This window comes from Heterodontus francisci, chromosome 43, assembly GCF_036365525.1.
Source record: "Heterodontus francisci isolate sHetFra1 chromosome 43, sHetFra1.hap1, whole genome shotgun sequence".
Taxonomy (NCBI): Eukaryota; Metazoa; Chordata; class Chondrichthyes; order Heterodontiformes; family Heterodontidae; genus Heterodontus; species Heterodontus francisci.
The window spans coordinates 13,821,046-13,842,946 of NC_090413.1; the positions used below are offsets into that span (position 1 = coordinate 13,821,046).

The 21,901-nt window shown below is 47.4% G+C and overlaps 1 protein-coding gene across 1 annotated transcript in view; it reads right to left on the minus strand.

The window, feature by feature from the left end:
* Window positions 1-21,901, minus strand: part of LOC137355542 (adhesion G protein-coupled receptor L1-like) — a 392,986-nt gene that overhangs the window by 82,409 nt on the left and 288,676 nt on the right. Inside the window, exons 10-12 of the mRNA XM_068020788.1 lie at window positions 18,042-18,164; window positions 16,120-16,325; window positions 11,269-11,442 (exon numbers count right to left, since the gene is read on the minus strand). Of these exons, the coding sequence (XP_067876889.1) occupies window positions 11,269-11,442; window positions 16,120-16,325; window positions 18,042-18,164 (503 nt within the window). The remainder of the gene's footprint in view (window positions 1-11,268; window positions 11,443-16,119; window positions 16,326-18,041; window positions 18,165-21,901) is intronic.

The window sequence follows — 21,901 nt, forward strand, 5'->3', positions numbered from 1 at the left end:
CATTCCCCTGTCCACTACCTTAGTCACCTCTTCAAAAAATTCAATGAGATTTGTCAGGCATGACCTTCCCGTCATGAATCCATGCTGGCTGTCCCTAATTAACTGAAATTTTTCTTGGTGTTCAGTCACCTTATCCTTGATTATAGACTCCAGCAACTTGCCCATCACAAATATCAGGCTAACTGGTCTGTAATTTCCTTGGTTCCCCCTTTCACCCTTCTTAGAAAATGGAGTGACATGTGCAACTTTCCAATCCAGAGGGACCACTCCTGAATCTAGGGAACTCTGAAAGACTATAGTTAGGGCATCTACAATGTGCTCACCTACTTCCTTTAACACCCTCGGATGCAAACCGTCAGGTCCTGGGGATTTCTCACTCTTTAGTTCCATTAATTTCCTTGTTACTGATGATTTACTTATGTTAATTGTATTATGTCCCCTATTGGCTATTAATTTTTTCGGGACTTCTAGCAAGTTATCCTCCTTTTCAACTGTAAATACTGAGGCAAAATAGTTGTTCAACATGTCTGCCATTTCCCCATTATCAATGACAATATCTCCATTTTCAGCTTTTACTGGGCCTACCCACTTTCCCTTATGTAACTATAACATTTCTTCTTATTGATTTTGAAGTCCCTTGCAAGTTTCCTTTCATAATCTCTTTTAGTAGCTCTAATAAGCTGCTTTGTGACCCATTGCTGGTCTTTGTATCGATCCCATTTGGCCGGGGATCTGTGCTGCGTTTTGCATTTTGGTAAGCCCTTTCGTTTTGTTTTATGCTATCCCTAATCTCTTTAGTTGTCCATGGCTGTTTTTTCTGTGAAGTGGAGCTTTTTCCTCTCAGGGGTATATACTCACTCTGTATTTCGTTAAATGTTTCTTTAAATATTCTCCACTGTTCTTCAGTTGTCTGACCCATTAACAGATCTACCCAGTTTACCATGGACAGTCTCTGTCTCATCCTGGTAAAGCCAGCCTTACCCAAGTCTAAAATTCTAGTAGCTGATTCGTCATCAGAACTGACAAATATTAGAACTGTAACAGGTTTTAAGCTAGTAAAGTGGGGGTGGGGCAAGAGATAACAAAGGTGAAGATGTTGATAGGACAGGGTCACAGAGAATAACTGACCAGAAGGTCATGGAACAAAGGCAAATGGTATGTTAATGGTGTGCTGAAAGACAAAGTGTTAATACAGAGAGGGTGTGAATGACTGTTAAGAACAGAGCACTCCAAGCACAAACATCAAAAAAACACGTTAAAAAAACCAAGACAGTGGGTAAGCACAGTGGAAACAAACTACACAAACTGAAAAACCGAAAATAAAATAATCAAATAAAAAAGGAGAAAGAGATAAAGAAAAAATAACTAAGCATACAAAGGGGGACACGTCATGCTCTGAAATTATTAAACTCAACGTTCAGTCTGGCAGGCTGTAGTGTGCCTAATCGGTAAATGAGGTGCTGTTCCTCAAGCTTGCATTGATGTTCACTGGAACACTGCAGCAACCCAGGACAGAGATGTGAGCATGAGAGCAGTGGGGAGTGTTGAAATGGCCAGCAACCGGAAGCTCGGGGTCAGGCTGACGGACTGAGTGGAGGTGTTCCGCAAAGTGGTCACCCAATCTGCATTTGGTCTCCCCAGTGTAGAGGAGACCGCATTGTGAGCAGCGAATACAGTATACTACATTGAAAGGAGTACAAGTAAATCGCTGCGTCACCTGAAAGGAGTGTTTGTGGCCTTGGATAGTGAGGAGAGAGGAGGTAAATGGGCAGGTATTACACTTCCTGCGATTGCAGGGGAAGGTGCCATGGGAAGGAGACGAGGTGTTGGGGGTAATGGAGGAGTGGATAAGGGTGTCGCGGAGGGAACAATCCCTTTGGAATGCTGACTGGGGAAGGGAGGGGAAGATGCGTTTGGTAGTGGCATCATGCTGGATGTGGCAGAAGCGGCGGAGGATGATCCTTTGGATCTGGACGCTGGTGGGGTGGAAAGTGAGGACAGGGGGAAGCCTGTTGCGGTTCTGGGAGGGGGAGGGAGGGGAAGGGGTGAGGGTAGAGGAGTGGGAAATTGGACGGACACGGTTGAGAGCCCTGTCAACCACAGTGGGGGGAATCCTCGGTTGAGGAAAAAGGAAGACATATTGGAAGTACTGTTGTGGAATGTTGCATCGTCAGAGCAGATGTGTCGGAGACGGAGAAACGGGGAGAATGGAATGGAGTCCTTACAGGAGGCAAGGTGTGAAGAAGTGTAGTCAAGGTAGCTGTGGGAGTCGGTGGGCTTATAATAAATATTCATAGACAGCCTATCCCCAGAGATGGAAACAGAGAAGCTGAGGAAGGGAAGGGACGTGTTGGTGATGGACCATGTGAAGGTGAGAGAAGGGTGGAAATCAGAAGCAAAGTTGATAAAGTTTTCTAGTTCCAGGCGGGAGCAGGAAACGGCACCGATACAGTCATCAATGTACCGGAAAAAGAGTTGGGGGAGGGGGCCTGAACAAGGAATGTTCGATATATCCCACAAAAAGACAGGCATAACTAGGACCCATGCAGGTACCCATAGCAACACCTTTTACTTGGAGGAAGTGAGTGGAGTTGAAGGCGAAGTTATTCAATGTGAGAACAAGTTCAGCCAGGCGGAGGAGGGTGGTGGTGGATGGGGACTGGTTGGGCCTCTGTTTAAGGAAAAAGCGGAGAGCCCTCAAACAGTCCTGGTGGAGGATGGAGGTGTAGAGAGATTGGACATCCATAGTGAAGAGGAGGCGGTTAGGGCCAGGAAACTGGAAATTGTCAAAATGATTTAGGGCGTCAGAAGAGTCACGGATGTAGGTGGGAAGAGACTGGACCAGCAGAGAAAAGATAGAGTCAAGATAGGAAGAAATAAGTTCAGTGGGGCAGGAACAGGCTGAAACAATGGGTCTGCCGGGACAGTCCTTGTTGTGGATTTTGGGAAGGAGGTAGAAGCGGGCTGTCCGGGTTGCGGGACTATGGGGTTGGAAGCTGTAGAGGGAAGATCTCCAGAGGAGATGAGATCAATGACAGTCCTGTGGACAGTAACTTGATGTTCGGTGGTGGGGTCATGGTGCAGGGGGAGGTAGGAAGAAATGTCTGAGATTTGGTGCTGAGCCTCTGCAAGGTAGAGGTCGGTACCCCATACAACAACAGCCCCACCCTTATCTGCAGGTTTGATGACAATGTCGGGGTTAGCCCTGAGAGAACGGAGTGCGGCAAGTTCAGAGGGGAGACAGGTTAGTGTGAGTGAGGGGGGGGGCAGAGAAATTGAGACGGCCGATGTCTCGCCGACAGTTTTCAATGAAAAGATCAAGAGTGGGTAAGAGGGAGGGGTCCAGGTAGAGGGGGAATGCTGGAGGCAGGTGAATAGGTCTGCTGATCAGGGGGAGGACACCTGGTCAAAGTGAGCACAGAGGCGAAGACGTTGAACGGTCCACTTCTGAATCCCGTGGAAGTTATTTTAATTTCTGTCCCCACCCACTACAATCCATACCAGACACAACCAGTCAGTGGGCATGGAACATGCTCTTGCACTCAACTAAAGCTGCCGGTGACTGCAAGTTAGGTTAGAAAAGTCTGGGTTGGTAAATAATAACTGGGAATCTGTGCTCTTAGCACAATTCTTTGAAAGGCTAATGCCCTGTGGACCCTGGCAATTTAAACCATCATCATTCTAGAGCAGCCCATGGTGAGTATGTACTAGAGAGAGACCTGACCAATTCCATGTGACAAGACAAAAGCAGTCCAACTACCGGTGATGACAGGGGACCAAAACAACACCAGGTGTCAAAGAGCGACCGGCCGCGCTCCGGGACCGAGAGAGACCGGCCGCGCTCCGGGACCGAGAGAGACCGGCCGCGCTCCGGGACCGAGAGAGACCGGCCGCGCTCCGGGACCGAGAGAGACCGGCCGCGCTCCGGGACCGAGAGAGACCGGCCGCGCTCCGGGACCGAGAGAGACCGGCCGCACTCCGGGACCATGAGAGACCGGCCGCACTCCGGGACCGAGAGAGACCGGCCTTATTCCAGGACCGAGAGAGATCGGCCCCACTCCGGGACCGAGAGAGACCGGCCGCACTCCGGGACCGAGAGAGACCGGCCCCACTCCGGGACCGAGAGAGACCGGCCCCACTCCGGGACCGAGAGAGACCGGCCGCACTCCGGGACCGAGAGAGACCGGCCCCACTCCGGGAATAATGGGCCCAGCATTTCTGATGGGCAGAGCTTGGCTACAGGTTAACGGGTCACAATTAATCTGCAATGGCTAGGATAAACTAGAGATTCTAGTACTGGGCTAGCACCCCAGAGGCCCTGAGATCAAATTCCACCATGTTTAAGTGTGAAATTACATTCAATAACTCTGGCAATTTATAGCTAAATGTCCATGAAATCTGGCAGACTGATGTAAACAAAAACAACTACCTCATTAATGTCCTTTAGGGAAGAAGGTCTGTTTAGCCTACATGTGACTCTAGTATGTGGTTAACTCTTAATTCCCTCAGATTGGGCAATAAATGCAACATTGTAAATGTAAGCCACCTCCCAGGAACAAATTTATTCAAATTCCCATATTCTACTGCACTGGCACAAGAGGACAGCAGACAGAGAAACAGGTGAGATTTGGAAAAGTAGCAGGTACGTGCCGAAATAAATGGAAAGTTTAGTTTCAAACTCGACCTTGGGTTTTCACGGCCATCGGATTGCAAATGATATCCTGTGTCGCAGCATGTTCCTGGGTCACCTCCGGTCACTTTGATTGAGAACCAGTCGGAGGTAATACTGAATTATCGCTATTCTGCAGGATTCAGGAAGCTCTGAGCCTTTTGATTTGGGTCAACTCCTGCCCTTTCCTCTCTCCCACACTGACGTTGAACCATCACTAATTCCGAAAGGGACCCTACCAAGGGAGTCTGCGTAACGTGAGGCAATCGCTCACCCCTTCTCCTCCTGTTAGTAGGGTTACTAATTGCTACAAGAGCTCAAGTTGCAAACACGCGGACCTGCGCTGGCTAACGTGTGACTGTCAGCTGCTATAGGCCACAGTGCGCGCAATCTGCCAAGCATTTAGCTTCTGAGAGCCTGCCGCAGGTGGGAGAAATCACTGCTTACTTTTCGTTGCTCAATTACAGTAGAACACAAGAAGCAGAAAGACAGCAAATACTGGGACAGAAACAGGAAGAGTCACAGCAGGTAAAAGGGAATCAGTGGAGGAAGGCGCCACTGAAATGCAGCAGGCACAAACCCTTCAACAGAACGGAAAAATAAGGGACAGACGGGGATTTTAACAGAATCAGAAAATCCGGGAGTGGAGGGGAAATATTAAAAACAAATAAACATGAAGTGTCAGAGGAACAATACAGAAGGAAAGAAAAGAACTTGCATTTCTATAGCGTCTTTCACTTCCACAGGATGTCCTCAAGTGTTTTACAGCCAATGAAGTACTTTTGAAGTCGTCACTGTTGTAGTGTAGGAAACACGGCAGCCAAATTCCACAGAGCAAGATCCCACGGACAGCGATGTGATAATGACCAGATAATCCGTTTTAGTCATGTTGGTTGAGGGATAAATATTGGTCAGAACACGAGGGAGAACTCCCCTGCTCTTCTTCAAAATAATTCCATGGGATCTTTTACATCCACCTGAGGGGGCAGACCAGACCTTGGCTTGAAGTCTGATCTGAAAGACGGCACCTCCGACAGTGCAGCACTCCCTCAGTACTGCATTGCCCAGATTTTGTCCTCAAGTCTCTAGACTCGAACACACAAAATTTTGACTCAGAGGCAAGGGTGCTACCCACTAAGTCATGCCTCATTGGATGATACAACATATTATCTTGGTCAAGTAGAAAGAAGATCGAGGAAAATAAAGGCATTGAAGAAACAAAGGACGTGAGAATTGCTGAGGCAGGGAGAGGGGCCTGGGGAAAAGGGGAGGGATGGAAAATGGGGACGGTCAGATTAGGGAATCAAAATAGAAGATCTTGGCCATATACGAGAGGTCTGAAAAGAGAAAGAACTGGGCAACAAAGGGTGGAACAGGGAGGGTGAAGCAGGTCAATAGCGAGGGCAGAAGAGGGAGGGTGAACTTGGTCAAAAGAGGGAGAATTAGGTCAACAGAGAGGGCAAAACAGGGAGGATGGAATAGGGAAGGTGAAACCGATTATTCGAGAGGATGATGCAGGTTTACCAGGAGGATGAAAACCCTATCGCCTGCACAATGTTCTGACAAAAGGCCATGCCCAAAAGACCAACCAGTCTTTTTCTTCAGTGTGATTAATCAGCGTTGCTTTCCACTTGACTGAGATGATTTGTTGCATCATTCAGCCATCACTCCCCTGATACTTCCTCTCTGTGCTTGTTTTCCATATTTCCCTTCACTTCCCCAGATCCAATTGTCAGAATGTCTTTTATTTTTCAGTTCTGAGAAAGGGCACGGATTGGGAATATCTCCCTCAACTCACCTTATGAACAATGTCCTCTCTAAGCTGCATGGGTGCAATAAATAGGCCAGGCACAACAAAGCCAAATTAGAGGGGCCATTGCCTATCAATAGAGTAACCAGTTTTCTGGGGAAAGATCCACTATCTGAGTAAAGATTTACAGAACAGAACAAGGCCATTCGGCCGATCGAGTTCATGCTGGCTCCCTGCGGAGCAATGCAGCCAGTCCCACTTGCCTGCTCGATCCCTATAGCTCTGCAAGTTTATTTCCTTCAAGTGCCCATCCAATTTCCATTTGAAATCATTGACTGTCTCTGCTTCCACCACACTCGTGGGCAGCGAGTTCCAGGTCATCACCACTCATTGTGTAAAAAAATTCTTCCTCACATTCCCTCTGCATCTCTTAGCCAAAACCTTCAATCTGTGTCCCCTAGTGCTTGTATCATCAGTTAATGGGAAGCTTTTCTGTGCCTTACTTAACAAAGCCTGTCAAAATCTTGTACACCTCTATCAAATCTCCCTTCCATCTCCTTTGCTTCAAGGAGAACAACCCCAGCTTTTCCAACCTAACCTTGTAACTAAAATCCCCCATCCCTGAAACCATTCTGGTAAATCTCCTCTACACCCTCTCAAGGATCCTCACATCCTTCCTAAAGTGTGGTGACCGGAATTGGACGCAAACTCCAGTTGGGGCCTAACCAGAGCTTTATAAAGGTTCAGCATAACTTCCCTACTTTTGTACTCAATGCCTCTATTTATGAAGCCCAAGATCCCATATACTTTGTTAACCACTCTCTCAATATATTCTACCACCTTCAAAGATTGATGCACATGCACCCCTAGGTCTCTCTATTCCTGCACACTCTTTACAACTGTACCATTAAGTCTATATTGCCTCACCCTATCCCTTCTGCCAAAATGCATCACCTGGCATTTGTCTGTATTAAATTCCACTTGCCACCTCTCTGCCCATTCTGCTAGCCTAACTATGTCCTATTGCAGGTGGTTGGTATCATCCTCGCTGTTTGCCACTCCTCCACGTTTGGTACCATCAGCAAATTTTGAAATTCTACTCTGTACTCCAAGATCCAAGTCATTTACATACAGCAAAAAAAGCAATGGTCCGAGCACTGACCCTTGGGGAACATCACTGTCTACCATCCTCTAGTCTGAAAAACAACCATTTCCCATTTTGTGTCCTGAGCCAATTTTTTTTTAAATCCAATTGGCCACTGACCCTCCTGTTCCCTGAGCCTCAATGTTGTTAACCAGACTTTTATGTGGTACTTTATCAAACACTTTCTTAAAATCCATATAGACAACATCCACTGTAATCTCTTCATCAACCTTCCCTGTTACTTCATCAAAAAAATTCAATTAGATTAGTCAAGCATGATCTGCCTTTTACAAATCCATGCCGGCCAGCCTTACTTAACTTGAAATCCTCTGGCACCTTCCCTGTATCGAAGGAAGACTGGAAGATTATGGCAAGCCTTTCCGCTATCTCTACCTCACTTCCTTTACAGGGACAGGCACCAACATGTCGCACCATGGACATTTGACAAAATTATTGACAGCCACAGACATGGGGGCAATGAATCTGTAGATAAGATGTATAGCTAACCTCATGCCATCAAAACACAGTCCGATTTAAAATGCATTTCTCTCTACCTAGTGATATACCTGGCATTGTTTTTGCTTATATAAGTAGTCAATGTCTTCCCACACACTTGATGTAGCGATGCTGAGAACCCGGATAGATGTCCATCTGTCAGGAATGATCTTGATCTCTTTCACTCTGCTCTTGCGCTCTCTCTCCTTCTCTATGTCAATCCCTATTCCCTCTCTGTGCCCATCTCTCCCCCCTCTTTCTCCTCCCTCTATGTCCATCCCTGTCCCCCTCTCACTCTCTCTCTCCCATCTCTTTGCTCCTCTCCCTCCCTCTCTCTTTTGCTCCCCCCTCTCTCTCTCCTCCCTTCTCTCTCCTCTCTTCCCTTTTCTCTCCTCCTCTCTCTCCCCTCGCTTTCTCTCCTCCCCTCTCTCCCTGCCTCTCTCTCTCCCCCCACTTCTCTGTCCTCTCTCGCTCTCTCTCTCACCCTCTGCCCCCCTTCCCCTCTCTCAGTTTCTGAACTTCAGACAGATTCAGGGTTTCATGGCGGGCTTTAAAAAAAAAAATCAGAACCCGTCGGAAAACGGAATCTGTCTGAAGTTGAGAAACTGCTGTTCCCACTCCCAGCACCTGTCAGCTGTGAAACTGGGTTGCGATTTTTTTCAAAGCCAATGGGAAATTTCGCGTCTCTGAAATTACCAGTCACGGGCCCCAAATTCTTTTACAATGGACACTGGTGTCTGTGTACGGACATGCTGCCGACCCCTGTTCCTTTAGCAATCTGGCTGCAAGCCATCCGGACCAGGTGGCCTATCTACCCTAAGCAGAATCAGTCCTTCCAGTACCTCCTCACTCTCAAATTTTACCTTACCTATTGCCTCTACTCTCACCACTTCTACCTATATTTTGTCAGATTCCCCTTCCTTAATAAGCACTTTGTATCGGTGTTTACTAAGTATTCTAGCCTTGCCCTGTACCTCTAAGCATATATTACCCACCTTGTCGCTAATAGGCCCCATTCCTCTTACTACCCACTTACTATTTACATGCTGGTAGAAGATTTTTGGGTTCCCTTTTATGTTGACAGCCATTCTATTCTCATGTTCTCTCATTGCCAGTTTTAGGTTCCTTCACCTCCCCTCTAAATTTATTGTATATGGCCTGTTTCTCACTTGAAGAATTCACCTGACATGCATCATACACCCTCTTTCTTTTCATCATAGTTTCTATCTCCCTCATCATCCAAGGAGCCCTGTTATTGGTTCCCCTAACTTTCGCTGTTGTTGGAATGTACCTAGCCTGCACCTGAAGCATCTCTTCCTTAAAGATAACCCATTGATCTGTTACAGTTCTTCCTGTCAGTCTTTGGTTCCATTTTATCCTGGCTAGATCCCTTTTCATTGCATTGAAATTCACCCTCTTCCAAATCTAGCCATTCTACCTATATTTTCCTTGCTTTTCTGCATTACGAGTCTAAACCTTATGATATGATGATCACTCTTACCCAAGTGCTCCCCCACAGACACTTGGTCCACTTGGCCCTCCTCATTTCCCAGCACTAGATCCAGCAATGCCTCCTTTCTAGCTGGGCTGAGAACCTACTGATCAAAGACGTTCCCCTGAACACAATCCAGAAATTCCTCCCCTTCCTTTCCCTTTACTCTAAAATTATCCCAATCGATATATGGGATCTTCCTGCTCTCGAGGGCTCAGTCACACACACTATCTTACCTGCAGAGCCTCTGGCGAACTTTAAGTCACGTCTTTGTACATGCAAATGTCGAGATGCTTGTTAAAGGTTGTTTTAGTCGAATCTGGCCACCCCTGCACAAGGGCATTTAAGGAATGTCCATACAGTTTACTACAGTCATGTTATATTGGGATTCCTAACTTGGTCTTGTCCAGAAAGACTGAGAAGCACTATCCTGTAACTAAAGCCTTATTCAACTTTGATCTGATGACATGATTCACATACCTAGTTCCAAAGAGATGTGCAACTAAGGTAGAGTCACTGCTCTTTTACTTCAAGTGTCAGCCATGGCTCACCATTCACTTCTTTAGATTTTAGATTTATTTAGATTTAAAGATACAGCACTGAACCAGGCCCTTCGGCCCACCGAGTCTGTGCTGACCATTAACCACCCATTTATACTAATCCTACACTAATCCCATATTCCTACCATATCCTCACCTGTCCCTATATTCCCCTACCACTTACCTATACTAGGGGCAATTTATAATGGCCAATTTACCTATCAACCTGCAAGTCTTTTGGCTGTGGGAGGAAACCGGAGCACCCGGAGGAAACCCACGCAGACACAGGGAGAACTTGCAAACTCCACACAGGCAGTACCCAGAATTGAACCCGGGTCGCTGGAGCTGTGAGGCTGCGGTGCTAACCACTGCGCCACTGTGCCGCTTTGTGACAGGAGGTTGTGAGTTCAAGTCCCACTCCAGAGACTTGAGCGCAAAATCAAACTGGCACCCCTACATGGCACCGAGGGACTGCTGCACTGTCAGAGGTGCCGTTTTCAGATGAGACATTAAACTGAGGCCCCGCCTCTCAGGTGGATGCAAAGTATCCCAGAGCACTATTTAACAGGTTAGGGGAGTTCCTCCCAGTGTCCTGGTAAATATTCATCCCTCAACCAACACCAGTAAAAACAGATTATCTGGTCATGGTCACATTGCTGTTTGTGGGATCTTGCTGTTTCCAAATAAGCTGCCATTTTTCCTATGTAACAACAGTGACTGCACAACGCTGACCGTAAAGCATTTTTGGAGGTTCTAAAAGGTGCTATATAAATTCTTTTTTTGTTTAACTGGCAGCCATTTGAAGCTCGCTGGATTATGCCCTATACAGGTGCTGTCAGGTAGGGCAGTCTATGAGTTACAGTACTGGATTAGCAGAGATCATGAGTTCAAATCCCACCATGACAAATGGCTTACAATAAATCTGGTGATTTGTGAGGCGGCACCAGAAAAAATAACCGTGAAAGCAGCCGGACTGCCGCAAAAACCCAATTGGTTCACTCATGTCCTTCAAGGAAGGGAAACTGCTAACCCTACCTGTCTTGGCCGACACACCATGGGGGCTTTCAATGCCCCCAGGGCAGTCAGGAATGGACAATATATGCAGCCTCGCCAGAGTCGCCTGTATCCCAAGAACCAGAAAGCAAGTGTGAACCGTTCAAATGTCACAGAGCCACTCACCAAAATCTCCTTGTGAGCCATGAGCACGGCAAAATTGGTGAGATGACTGCAGGCACAGGCGGTGTGAGTTCTGTTGCTTTCTATCAGTCGACAGCCTTGCGTTGACCAAAATCCCATCATGGATCGTTCTGAGTAATTCCAGAAGGAGCAGTTTGCATTGAAATGGTTTTTTGACTGAAAGAGAAATATATCATTTAAAATCCTGGGGATTATAAAGAAATGCACATAACCACAGTGTGGGACAAACCCCTTCCCTTTCATCCTATAGAATTCTGTAGGCTTTGACCGCTTCCCATTCAGGACATCCTTTAGAATTTCATAAGCTCAAACATCCTTCCCATTCACTCCCAATGTGAGCACTCATGGAAGATGTGCTCGTTGTGCACACAGGAAAATCCCAACAGTGGTGAGTTGAATGACCAGTTAATTTGTTTTAGCCAATGGGCAAGGGATGAATATTGGCCAGGACACTGCAAGTACTCTCCAACTAGGACCATGGGATCTTTTCCACCCACCTGAACAGGCGGATGGGGCCTCAGTTTAATACCATCTTCAGCCCCCCGACAACGCAGGTTCCCCAAGTATTGCACTGATGTGTTAGTCAAGATTATTCAACCATGTGATAGGGTGCGGCTTGAACCCATAACCTTCTGCCTCAGAGAGGACAGTGCTACTAACTGAGCCAATTTAGGGTTTTAAAAGCCTGGAGATTGTAGGAAAAATGAAAGCCTGTGCAGGCAAGGACTTCCTTTGTACTGAGGCCCTGGGAAAGAGTTAGAGTAGGAAACAATGATTTCAACATAAGGAGCATATGAAAGGCTGTAGGAGCGTCTACTGGAGAAAGTATCCTAGATCGTCCTATGTAACACTGAAATGATTTCTTCCACCTAAATATCACCCTCACCTTCATGCATCAATTCCGAGCTTGTATCAAAAGACTGATGCAGGCAGAGTCTGATAAATAGATTGGACAATGGAATGACATGCAGAAATGAAAGAACTTGCATTTATATAAGGTGTTTCATGTCCTTAGGACAGGCTAAAGTCCTTCACAGCCAATGAAGTTTTAGGAATAGTCACTGTTATCTAGGCATGCATGGTTACTACTGTGAGCACAGCAGGATCCCATGAAACAGTGATGAGGTGAGTGAGCAGTGAATTTGCTTTGGTGACGTTGGTTGAGGAACAAGTTTTGGTGAGGATACCTGCTGTGTGATTGCCTTTAAGAGTAATGCACCTTTACGATGGCTTACAAGGGAAGTTAGAGATAGCATTAGACCCAAGGAAGAGGCATACAAATTCACCAGAAAAAACAACAGACCTGAGGATTGGGAGCAGTTTAGAATTCAGCAAAGGAGGACCAAGGGATTGATTAAGAAGGGGAAAATAGAGTACGAGAGTAAGCTTGCGGGGAACATAAAAACTGACTGTAAAAGTTTCTAAGGTATGTAAAGAGAAAAAGATTGGTGAAGACAAATACAGGTCCCTTACTGTCAGAAACAGGGGAATTTATTATGGGGGAACAAAGAAATGGCTGACCAACTAAATGCATACTTTGGTTCTGTCTTTACAAAGGAGGACACAAATATCATACCAGAAATGTTGGGGAACACAGTGTTTAGTGAGATGGAGGAACTGAAGGAAATAAGTATTCGTAGAGAAATGGTGTTGGGGAAATTGATGGGATCGAAGGCTGATAAATCCCCAGGGCCTGACAATCTACATCCCAGAGTACTTTAGGAAGTGGCCCTAGAAATAGTGGATGCATTGGTGGTCATCTTCCAATATTCTATAGATTCTGGAACAGTTCCTACAGATTGAAGGGTAGCTAATGTAACCCCACTATTTAAAAAGGGAGGTAGAGAGAAAACAGGGAATTATAGACCAGTCAGCCTGACGTCGGTAGTGGGGAAAATTCTAGAGTCCATTATAAAAGATTTTAGAGCACTTGGAGAAAAGTGGCAGAATCGGACAGAGTCAACATGGATTTATGAAAGGGAAATCATGCTTAATAAATCTATTAGAATTCTTCGAGAATGTAACTAGTAGAGTTGATGAGGGGGAGCCAGTGGGTGTGATTTGTTCGGACTTTCAGAAAGCTTTCGACAAAGTCCCACATAAAAGATTAGCGTGTAAAATTAAAGCGCATGGGATTGGGGGTAGTGTATTGCAATGGATAGAAAATTGGTTGGTAGACAGGAAACAAAGAGTGGGAATAAATGGGTCTTTTTCCGAATGGCAGGCAGTGACTAGTGGGGTACCGCAGGGATCGGTGCTTGGACCCCAGCTATTCACAATATATATTAATGATTTAGATGAGGGAACTAATTGTAATATCTCCAAATTTGCAGATGACACAAAACTGGGTGGGAGGGTGAGTTGTGAGGAGGATGCAGAGAGGCTTCAGGGTGATTTGGACAAGTTAAGTGAGTGGGCAAATGCATGGCAGATGCAGCATAATGTGGATAAATGTGCGGTTACCCATTTTGGTAGCGAAAACAGGAAGGCAGATTATTATCTGAATGGCTATATATTGAGAGAGGGGAATATGCAACGGGACCTTTGTGTTCACGTACACCAGTCGCTGAAGGTAAGCATGCAGGTGCAACAGGCGGTAAAAAAGGCAAATGGTATGTTGGCCTTCACAGCGAGAGGATTCGAGTACAGGAGCAGGGATGTCTTGCTGCAATTATACAGGGCCTTGGTGAGGCCAAACCTGGAATATTGTGTGCAGTTTTAGTCTCCTTATCTGACGAAGGATGTTCTTGCTATAGAGGGAGTGCAGCGAAGGTTTACCAGACTGATTCCTGGGACGGCCGGACTGACTAATGAGGAGAGATTGAGTCAGTTAAGATTATATTTGCTGGAGTTCAGAAGAGTGAGGGGGGATCTCATAGAAACCTATAAAATTCTAACAGGACTTGACAGGGTAGATGCAGGAAGGATGTTCCCAATGGTGGGGGAGTCCAGAACCAGGTGTCATAGTCTAAGAATACAGGGTAAACCTTTCAGGACTGAGACGAGGAGAAATTTCTTCACCCAGAGAGTGGTGAGCCTGTGGACTTCGCTACCACAGGAAGCAGTTGAGGCCAAAACATTGTATGTTTTCAGGAAGGAGTTAGATATAGCTCTAGGGGCAAAAGGAATCAGAGGATATGGGGAGAAAGCGGAAACAGGTTACTGAGTTGGATGATCAGCCATGATCAGAATGAATGGTGGAGCAGTCTTGAAGGGCCGAATGGCCTACTCCTGCTCCTATTTTTTATGTTTCTATGTAAAATCTCAGTATGATAATGAGTTAAGTACCAGGATACAGTCATGTGACCACCTGCCAGGCTCACTCTGTAACTGTAACACCAAGAGGTAGCTTCTGTCAATAGTTAGCTCCGTGCTGTATATGATAGTTAGCTGTTAATAAACCTGTTTGAGATCTTCAATCAACTGAACTCCACGCATCTCATTTATGTTGCATCAGACAACATAAAAAGCTTCTCATTACATGGTGGCAGCGGCGGTACATACCCGGACAGTTCCACTTGCTCTTCAAATCGTGCCAAGGGACTGTTTATGTTCACCTGACAACTGAATCCCCAACTGAAAAACAGCACCTCCAGCAGTGCAGCTGTCCTGCAGTACTGCACTGAACTGTCAGCTGAGATTGCGTGCAGAGACGAGAGCGCTGTCACTTACACAAACTGCAGTGATGCACGATATCTATACATATTGGGGCAACAATGCCCTCTCACTTTATACTGCCAATTCGTGGGAATAAAATAGCTAAACAGACTCTGAAGTCCATACAAATAATCAACCGTCAGTGCTGAAGTCTGGTCCATATTTGATTTAAGCAGAGTTTATAGTGAGCCAGTTCCACTGGCAAATTTCCTTTGGTGGTGCACCGGACTGGATGAGACCTGCATGTCTGTGGATGTCTGCACTCATGCAGCATTAGTGCAATGTGTTTGACGCCAACGGGAGCACTTATGCCTCTGAGTCAGAAGGTTGTGGGTTCAAGTCCCACTCCAGAGACTTCAACACAAAATGAAGCCTGATGCTTCAGTGCTGCACTGCCGGGGCTGCCGCCTTTTGGAAGAGGCATTAAACTGAGGTCCCGTCTGCCCTCTCAGGTGGCATAAAAAATCCCATTTCAAAGAGGAGCAGCAGAGTTCTGCTGGTCAATATTCCTCCCCCAACCAATGAGGCCATAAATAGATCACCTGGTCGTTTGACTGTGGGATCTTGCTATGCACGAATTGGCAGCTGCATTTTCCTAAAAAAGCAGCGCAAGTATTTAATTGGCTGTTCAGTGCTTTGAGGCATCCTGCAGATGTGAAAGGTGTTATACAAATGCAAGTTCTTTCCATACTGAAATGGCTTTGCGTGCTTGTGAAATACACAATAGTGTTATTTAAAATGCGCAGTATTAGTTAACTGGGTCCACCCACTAGTGTTAAACTAACGTCTGAACACACAGGCTGCTGTTAACATCGCCTTCACTGCTGGGTTGACAGGTCGGGTAGCCTGTGCTATGATCACTTGTACCTGGGATAGTTTAATGGTCAGAAAGACAAGTTTTCCAACAGGGAACATCCCAGGTTGCGAACCTCTGCTCCCAGTGTGAGCCCTCGCGCTCCAGGAGCAACAGATCGGAAAACAGGGCATGGAGCACAGAGCATCAGTGGAAAATTGCCCGCGCTAACCTCTGGTTGTGACCTTCTGGAATTCCATGCTCCGTGATTGCGGCGAGGCTGAATTAATCCCGCGGGATCACGACACGCTGATGGAGTGGATGTGTGACTGTGACACAGGGCGAGTGTCAGTCTGAAGCCTCTAGGCCTCAGTGATACCTACATCGAGGTGCTGCAGGGTGAATATCACCGGCTCGGTGAGGAAGACCCGGCTCGACTCCTTGTTGATGGAAGCGGCGATGATCTGAGAGTTGACAACGATGGAGGTGCTCTGACTACTGGCGTCCATGCCCATCCTCACGGTTGCATTCTCCGTCGATAGAAACTGGCCCAGGTTGTTGTACAGGATTAACACCACCTTCACAACCCCTGCAGAAAACAACAGCAGGTGTCAGCAACACTCCACTTCAACCTTTTCAGGACGCAGTGAGTTTAGGCCTATTCAGTGTGCCCTGTGTAAGCTTCAGGAGTTTTCACTAACTCTCCTTTGCCCAATATGCAGTGAGTTCTTGCATTCCCATTTACAGTGGGGCCCAATGAACATCAATGTCCTTTACCCAAGTTTTCATCCCTCTTAGAAACAGGAGTAGGCCATTCAGCCCCTCAAGCTTGCTCTGTCATTCATTTATATCCTGACTGATATGTACCTCAACTCCATTATGCCACCTTTGCTCTATACCCTTTGGTCCTCCTAACCAACAAAAATCTCTCTCTCAGTCTTGACCTCCAGCCTCAACAGAATTTTTGGGGAGAGAGTTCCAGATTTCCGCTACCCTTTGTGTGAAGAATTGCCCGTCAATGGCCGAGCTCTAATTTTAAGGTTTTGTCGCCTTGTTCTGGACCCACCCACCAGAGGGAATAGTTTCTCTCTAACTAGTTTATCAAATGCTTTTATAATTTTAAATGCCTCGATTAGACCATCCCTTAATAATCTACACTCGAGGGAATACACTCACATTTAGGCAAACAGTACTCATAATTTAACCCTTTTTGCTCTTGGGGAAGCAGTGGCGTAGTGGTAATGTCACTGGACTGGTAGCCCAGAAGCCCAGGCTAATGCTCTGGGGACGTGGGTCCAAATCCCACCACGGCAGATAGTGAAATTTGAATTCAATTAATAAAAAAATCTGGAATTTAAAAAAAAAGCTAGTCTAGTGTGAACATGAAGCCATTGTCGCTTGTTGTAAAAACCCATCTGGTTCACTAATGTCTTTTAGGGAAGGAAATCTGCTGTCCTTATCTGGTCTGGCCTACATATGACTCCACATCCACAGCAATGTGGTTGACTCTTAAAATGCCCTCTGGGTAATAAATGCTGGCCTAGCCAGTGACGCCCACATCCCATGAACGAATAATAAAAAAATAATTCCGGTGACGAACTCCTAAGTACAAGCCAGGAGCCAGGACTGCCTGTTACTGTGACTATTTGTTGCCATGACTACCCATTGCCAGGACCCGGGACTGCTCGTTGCAGTGATTGCCCATTGCTAGGACCAAGGGTTGCCCGTTACTGTGCCTGACTGTTGCCAGGACCCGGGATTGCCTGTTGCCTGGCCCCACATTTTTGGTTGTTGTTCTGTGCACATCTGGTGCAGGGACTCCATGATATCACAGGGGAGGATCGCTTGTCTCAGTTTGTAACAGAACCATAACCATCTTAGTTAATGCTGACTACAAATAGAGAATGGAGGGAATCTTCAGCTACATAGCAAGGACCTGCTCTAGCCTCCAAACCAGAAGGATTTGTGAGGGGGAAGGAGGCAGAGAAAAGGCTTTCGAAGTGTCACTATTAATGCACCTTAATTTCAGACTCAAAGTGATCAGCTAACACTGCCAAAGTCAGACGGATCCTTTAAAGGTATAGGGATTCGACCCAGATTAGCAGATCAAATACACACAGTGGTATTCTATCATGCATGGAGATCCATTCAAGGATGCCTTGCTTTGTGAAGATTCTTGCTTAGTTGGGGTGATGGTGCTGTAGAAATAACTGAGAAACATTTGTTGTCAGCTTGAATGGTTCTCAATCACCCAACACACTTCAGAAGCAAAGGAGTTAACAGTCTGAATGGTGCTCACACTTACCATTGCGGCTGTTCTGTTTGATGGTATTCGGGGAGATCTGGATAAAGCTTTCTGTCAGATAACTGTGTGGAAATGTCAGCTCCTTCACCTGCCCTTCAGTACTGAGCACAGAGACTTCCAACACTGTGGGGAGAGAGAGAAAGAGAAATGGATAAGGGATTGATCGAGAGAGAGATAGAGAGAAGTGTGATGGGTAAGAGGAGAGAAGAGAGACGGTGAGAGGGAGGGAAGAGAACGGGAAAGGAGGAGAGCGAGAGGAGGGGGGAAAGGAGGGAAAGAGGAGATGGGAAGAGGGGGAGAGGGTATGAAGGGGAAGAGAAGGGGGAGAGCGTGGAGAAGAGAGAGATGGGGAAGAGGAGGGGAGATGGGGAAGAGAAGGGGATGAAGAGGAAGAGAGGAGAAAGGGGGAAGAGGAGGTGAAAGGAAAGAGCAAGAGAGGGGCGCAGAAAGGAGAACAGAGATGGGGAAGGGAGAAGGGGACGGGGGAAGAGAGTGGGAGGAGAGAAGGAGAAGAGGAGAGGGGGAAGAAGAAAGGAGAAGGGGAAGAAGAGAGGAGGGGGAAGAGAGGAGGAGAGGAGAGGAGGAAGAGAAAATTGGAAATACAATAATAGGGCATGAAAGAGCAAGACATAGTGTGTGAGAGACAGGAGAAGTCGAGAGATGCAGAGAATACAAGTGTGAAAGAAAGAATGAGATGCACAACAGTAGACACAACCGACACACAAAAAGGGAGCAAGAGCCGGAGAAAGAACATCAGAGACACAAGAAAGAGGACAGAAGAGGGGCAGGAACAGAAAAAAAGTGACGTAATAAGAGAAGCAACCGATAAATAAACAGCCCAAACGAGCAAGAGGCACAAAGGGCCAAAAAAATGAAACAGAGACGGGGATGGACAGATAATGGGAGACAGAGAGAGAGGGGGATGGTGAGAGAGATGAAAGAAAAAAGTGCTTGTGGTTAGCACTGAGTTCATATTCGTTGGAAACAGGACAATGTTTCCCGTTTCCTGTATCAATGCACAGATGATGATTCGAGCCTTCGCAACTCAATTATACCAATAGACGACGGCACCAGATTAGACTGAGCCCAGACAGGAGGAGATGTGCAAACAGGGTCTGTGATGAGAGGAGGTAAGTACAGATGGTGGGATAGGGTGTGTGTGATTGTATACAGAGGGACACTGTGTAGGTGGGACAGTAAAGATAGTCTGTTTTATAATAATAGGCATGTTAGCAACAAAGTGAGAGAGCAAGTGTGACGAGAAGTAAGTTTGACACCTCAGGAAATGAATACTCTGCACAAGACTTTAAATACATTACTGGTCAATCTCCCATTTTACTTCTCACTGCATCAGTGAATTAGCCCAAGAGAACAAGTCAGGGTGATTTGATGGATTTAACACCATGTGGTGAGGACGATGGCTTTGGTTTTGCTGACATTGTTCAGCTGACGGAAACTCTGGGGAGGGGAAGCTGCTCGAGATGTAGTGAGTGAGCGCGGTTGAGACATGTGCGGTGGACAAAAAGAGTTCAGTGCACAGTTTGAGGAGCAGGAAGACAATGGAACGGTCAACAGCATTGAAGATGTCAAGGAAATTAAAGAGAACAAAAGGAATCCAGTAAGTCACAGAGCGTCACTGGTGACTTTGGTAGGCTTGGCGCATTGGGTAAGTCAGAGGATAGACTGGTGGCACTCGGACAAGGAGTCGTGAAAGAGTCATTGGGTTTCAACATAATGTCTGAGGAACTTGGAAAGGGTGGATTCGAGGAAACAAAGGGAGCTGGGTGAAAAGTAGATCCAGTGTGCATTTTGTGTTGAGAAGATGGAGAAAATGGGGCTGATTGTAAGGAGTTTGAAAGACATCTGAGCAAAGTGAGGGATAGAGGAAAAGGACAGGGTGGAAGCAGAGGCTGAGCAAAGGTCTCAGTTTGGGAAACAAAGATTAAAAGACTTGAGACTTAAGGTTTCATTAATATTGAAGGGGATTGGCACGTTGATAAAGGGAAACTGTTATTTATAGTGAAGGGCTCAATTCCCAGGGGACAGAAGCTAAATATTAGGAACGTTGGCATATAAAGGGAAGTCAAGTGGAATGTCTTCACCCAAGGGCAATAAAGTTTTGGAATAAGTTACCAGGGGAAGCCATTGAAGCAAAAGGTCTCTGTGCCAGGAGAAATAGTCTGACAGAGGGTCACTGGGTTAGTGAGACAGTCTATGATGGGGGGGGGGGGCGGTGGTGGGACAGTCTATGATGGGGCGGGTCATTGGGCTGGTGGAACAGTCTACGATGGGGGGAGAGTCATTGGGCTGGTGGGACAGTCTATGATGGGGGGCTCATTGGGCTGGTGGGACAGTCTATGATGGGGAGGGGTCCACTGGGCTTGTGGGACAGTCTATGATTTGAGGGGGGGGCGTCCACTAGGCTAGTGGGACAGTCTACGATGGGTGGGGGTCCACTGGGCTGGTGGGACAGTCTATGATGGGGGGTCCACTGGGCTAGTGAGACAGTCTATGGTGGGGGTTCCACTGGGCTGGTGAGACAGTCTATGATGGGGGGGGGAGTGTCCACTGGTCTGGTGGGACAGTCTATGATGGGGGGGGTCCACTGGGCTAGTGAGACAGTCTATGGTGGGGGTTCCACTGGGCTGGTGAGACAGTCTATGATGGGGGGGAGTGTCCACTGATCTGGTGGGACAGTCTATGATGGGAGGTCCACTGGGCTAGTGACAGCCTATGATGGGGGGGTCCACTGGGCTGGTGAGACAGTCTATGATGGGGGGGAGGGTCCACTGGTCTGGTGGGACAGTCTATGATGGGGAGGTCCACTGGGCTAGTGGGACAGTCTATGATGGGGGGGTCATCTGGGCTGGTGGGACAGTCTATGATGGGGAGGTCCACTGGGCTAGTGGGACAGTCTATGATGAGGGGGTCAACTGGGCTAGTGGGACAGTCTATGATGGGGGGGTCCACTGGGCTAGTGAGACAGTCTATGATGGGGGGGGGTCCCACTGGGCTGGTAGGACAGTCTATGATGGGGGGGGTCAACTGGGCTAGTGGGACAGTCTATGATGGGGGGGGGGGCGTCCACTGGACTGGTGGGACAGTCTATGATGGGGGGGGGGTCCACTGGGCTAGTGAGACAGTCTATGATGGGGGGGGTCCACTGGGCTAGTGAGAGTCTATGATGGGGGGGTCCACTGGGCTGGTGGGACAGTCTATGATGGGGGGGGTCCACTGGGCTAGTGAGAGTCTATGATGGGGGGGTCCACTGGGCTGGTGGGACAGTCTATGATGGGGGGGGTCCACTGGGCTAGTGAGAGTCTATGATGGGGGGTCCACTGGGCTAGTGAGAGTTTATGATGGGGGGTCCACTGGGCTGGTGGGGACAGTCTATGATGGGGGGATCCACTGGGCTAGTGAGAGTCTATGATGGGGGGGTCCACTGGGCTGGTGAGACAGTCTATGATGGGGGGGGAGTCCACTGGTCTGGTGGGACAGTCTATGATGGGGAGGTCCACTGGGCTAGTGGGACAGTCTATGATGAGGAGGTCAACTGGGCTAGTGGGACAGTCTATGACGGGGGGGGGGTCCACTGGGCTGGTGGGACAGTCTATGATGGGGGGGGTCCACTGGGCTAGTGAGACAGTCTATGATGGGGGTGGGGGGGGGGGGGAGTCCACTAGGCTAGTGGGACAGTCTACGATGGGTGGGGGTCCACTTGGCTGGTGGGACAGTCTATGATGGGGGGGTCCACTGGGCTGGTGGGACAGTCTATGATGGGGGGGGTCCACTGGGCTAGTGAGAGTCTATGATGGGGGGGTCCACTGGGCTGGTGGGACAGTCTATGATGGGGGGGTCCA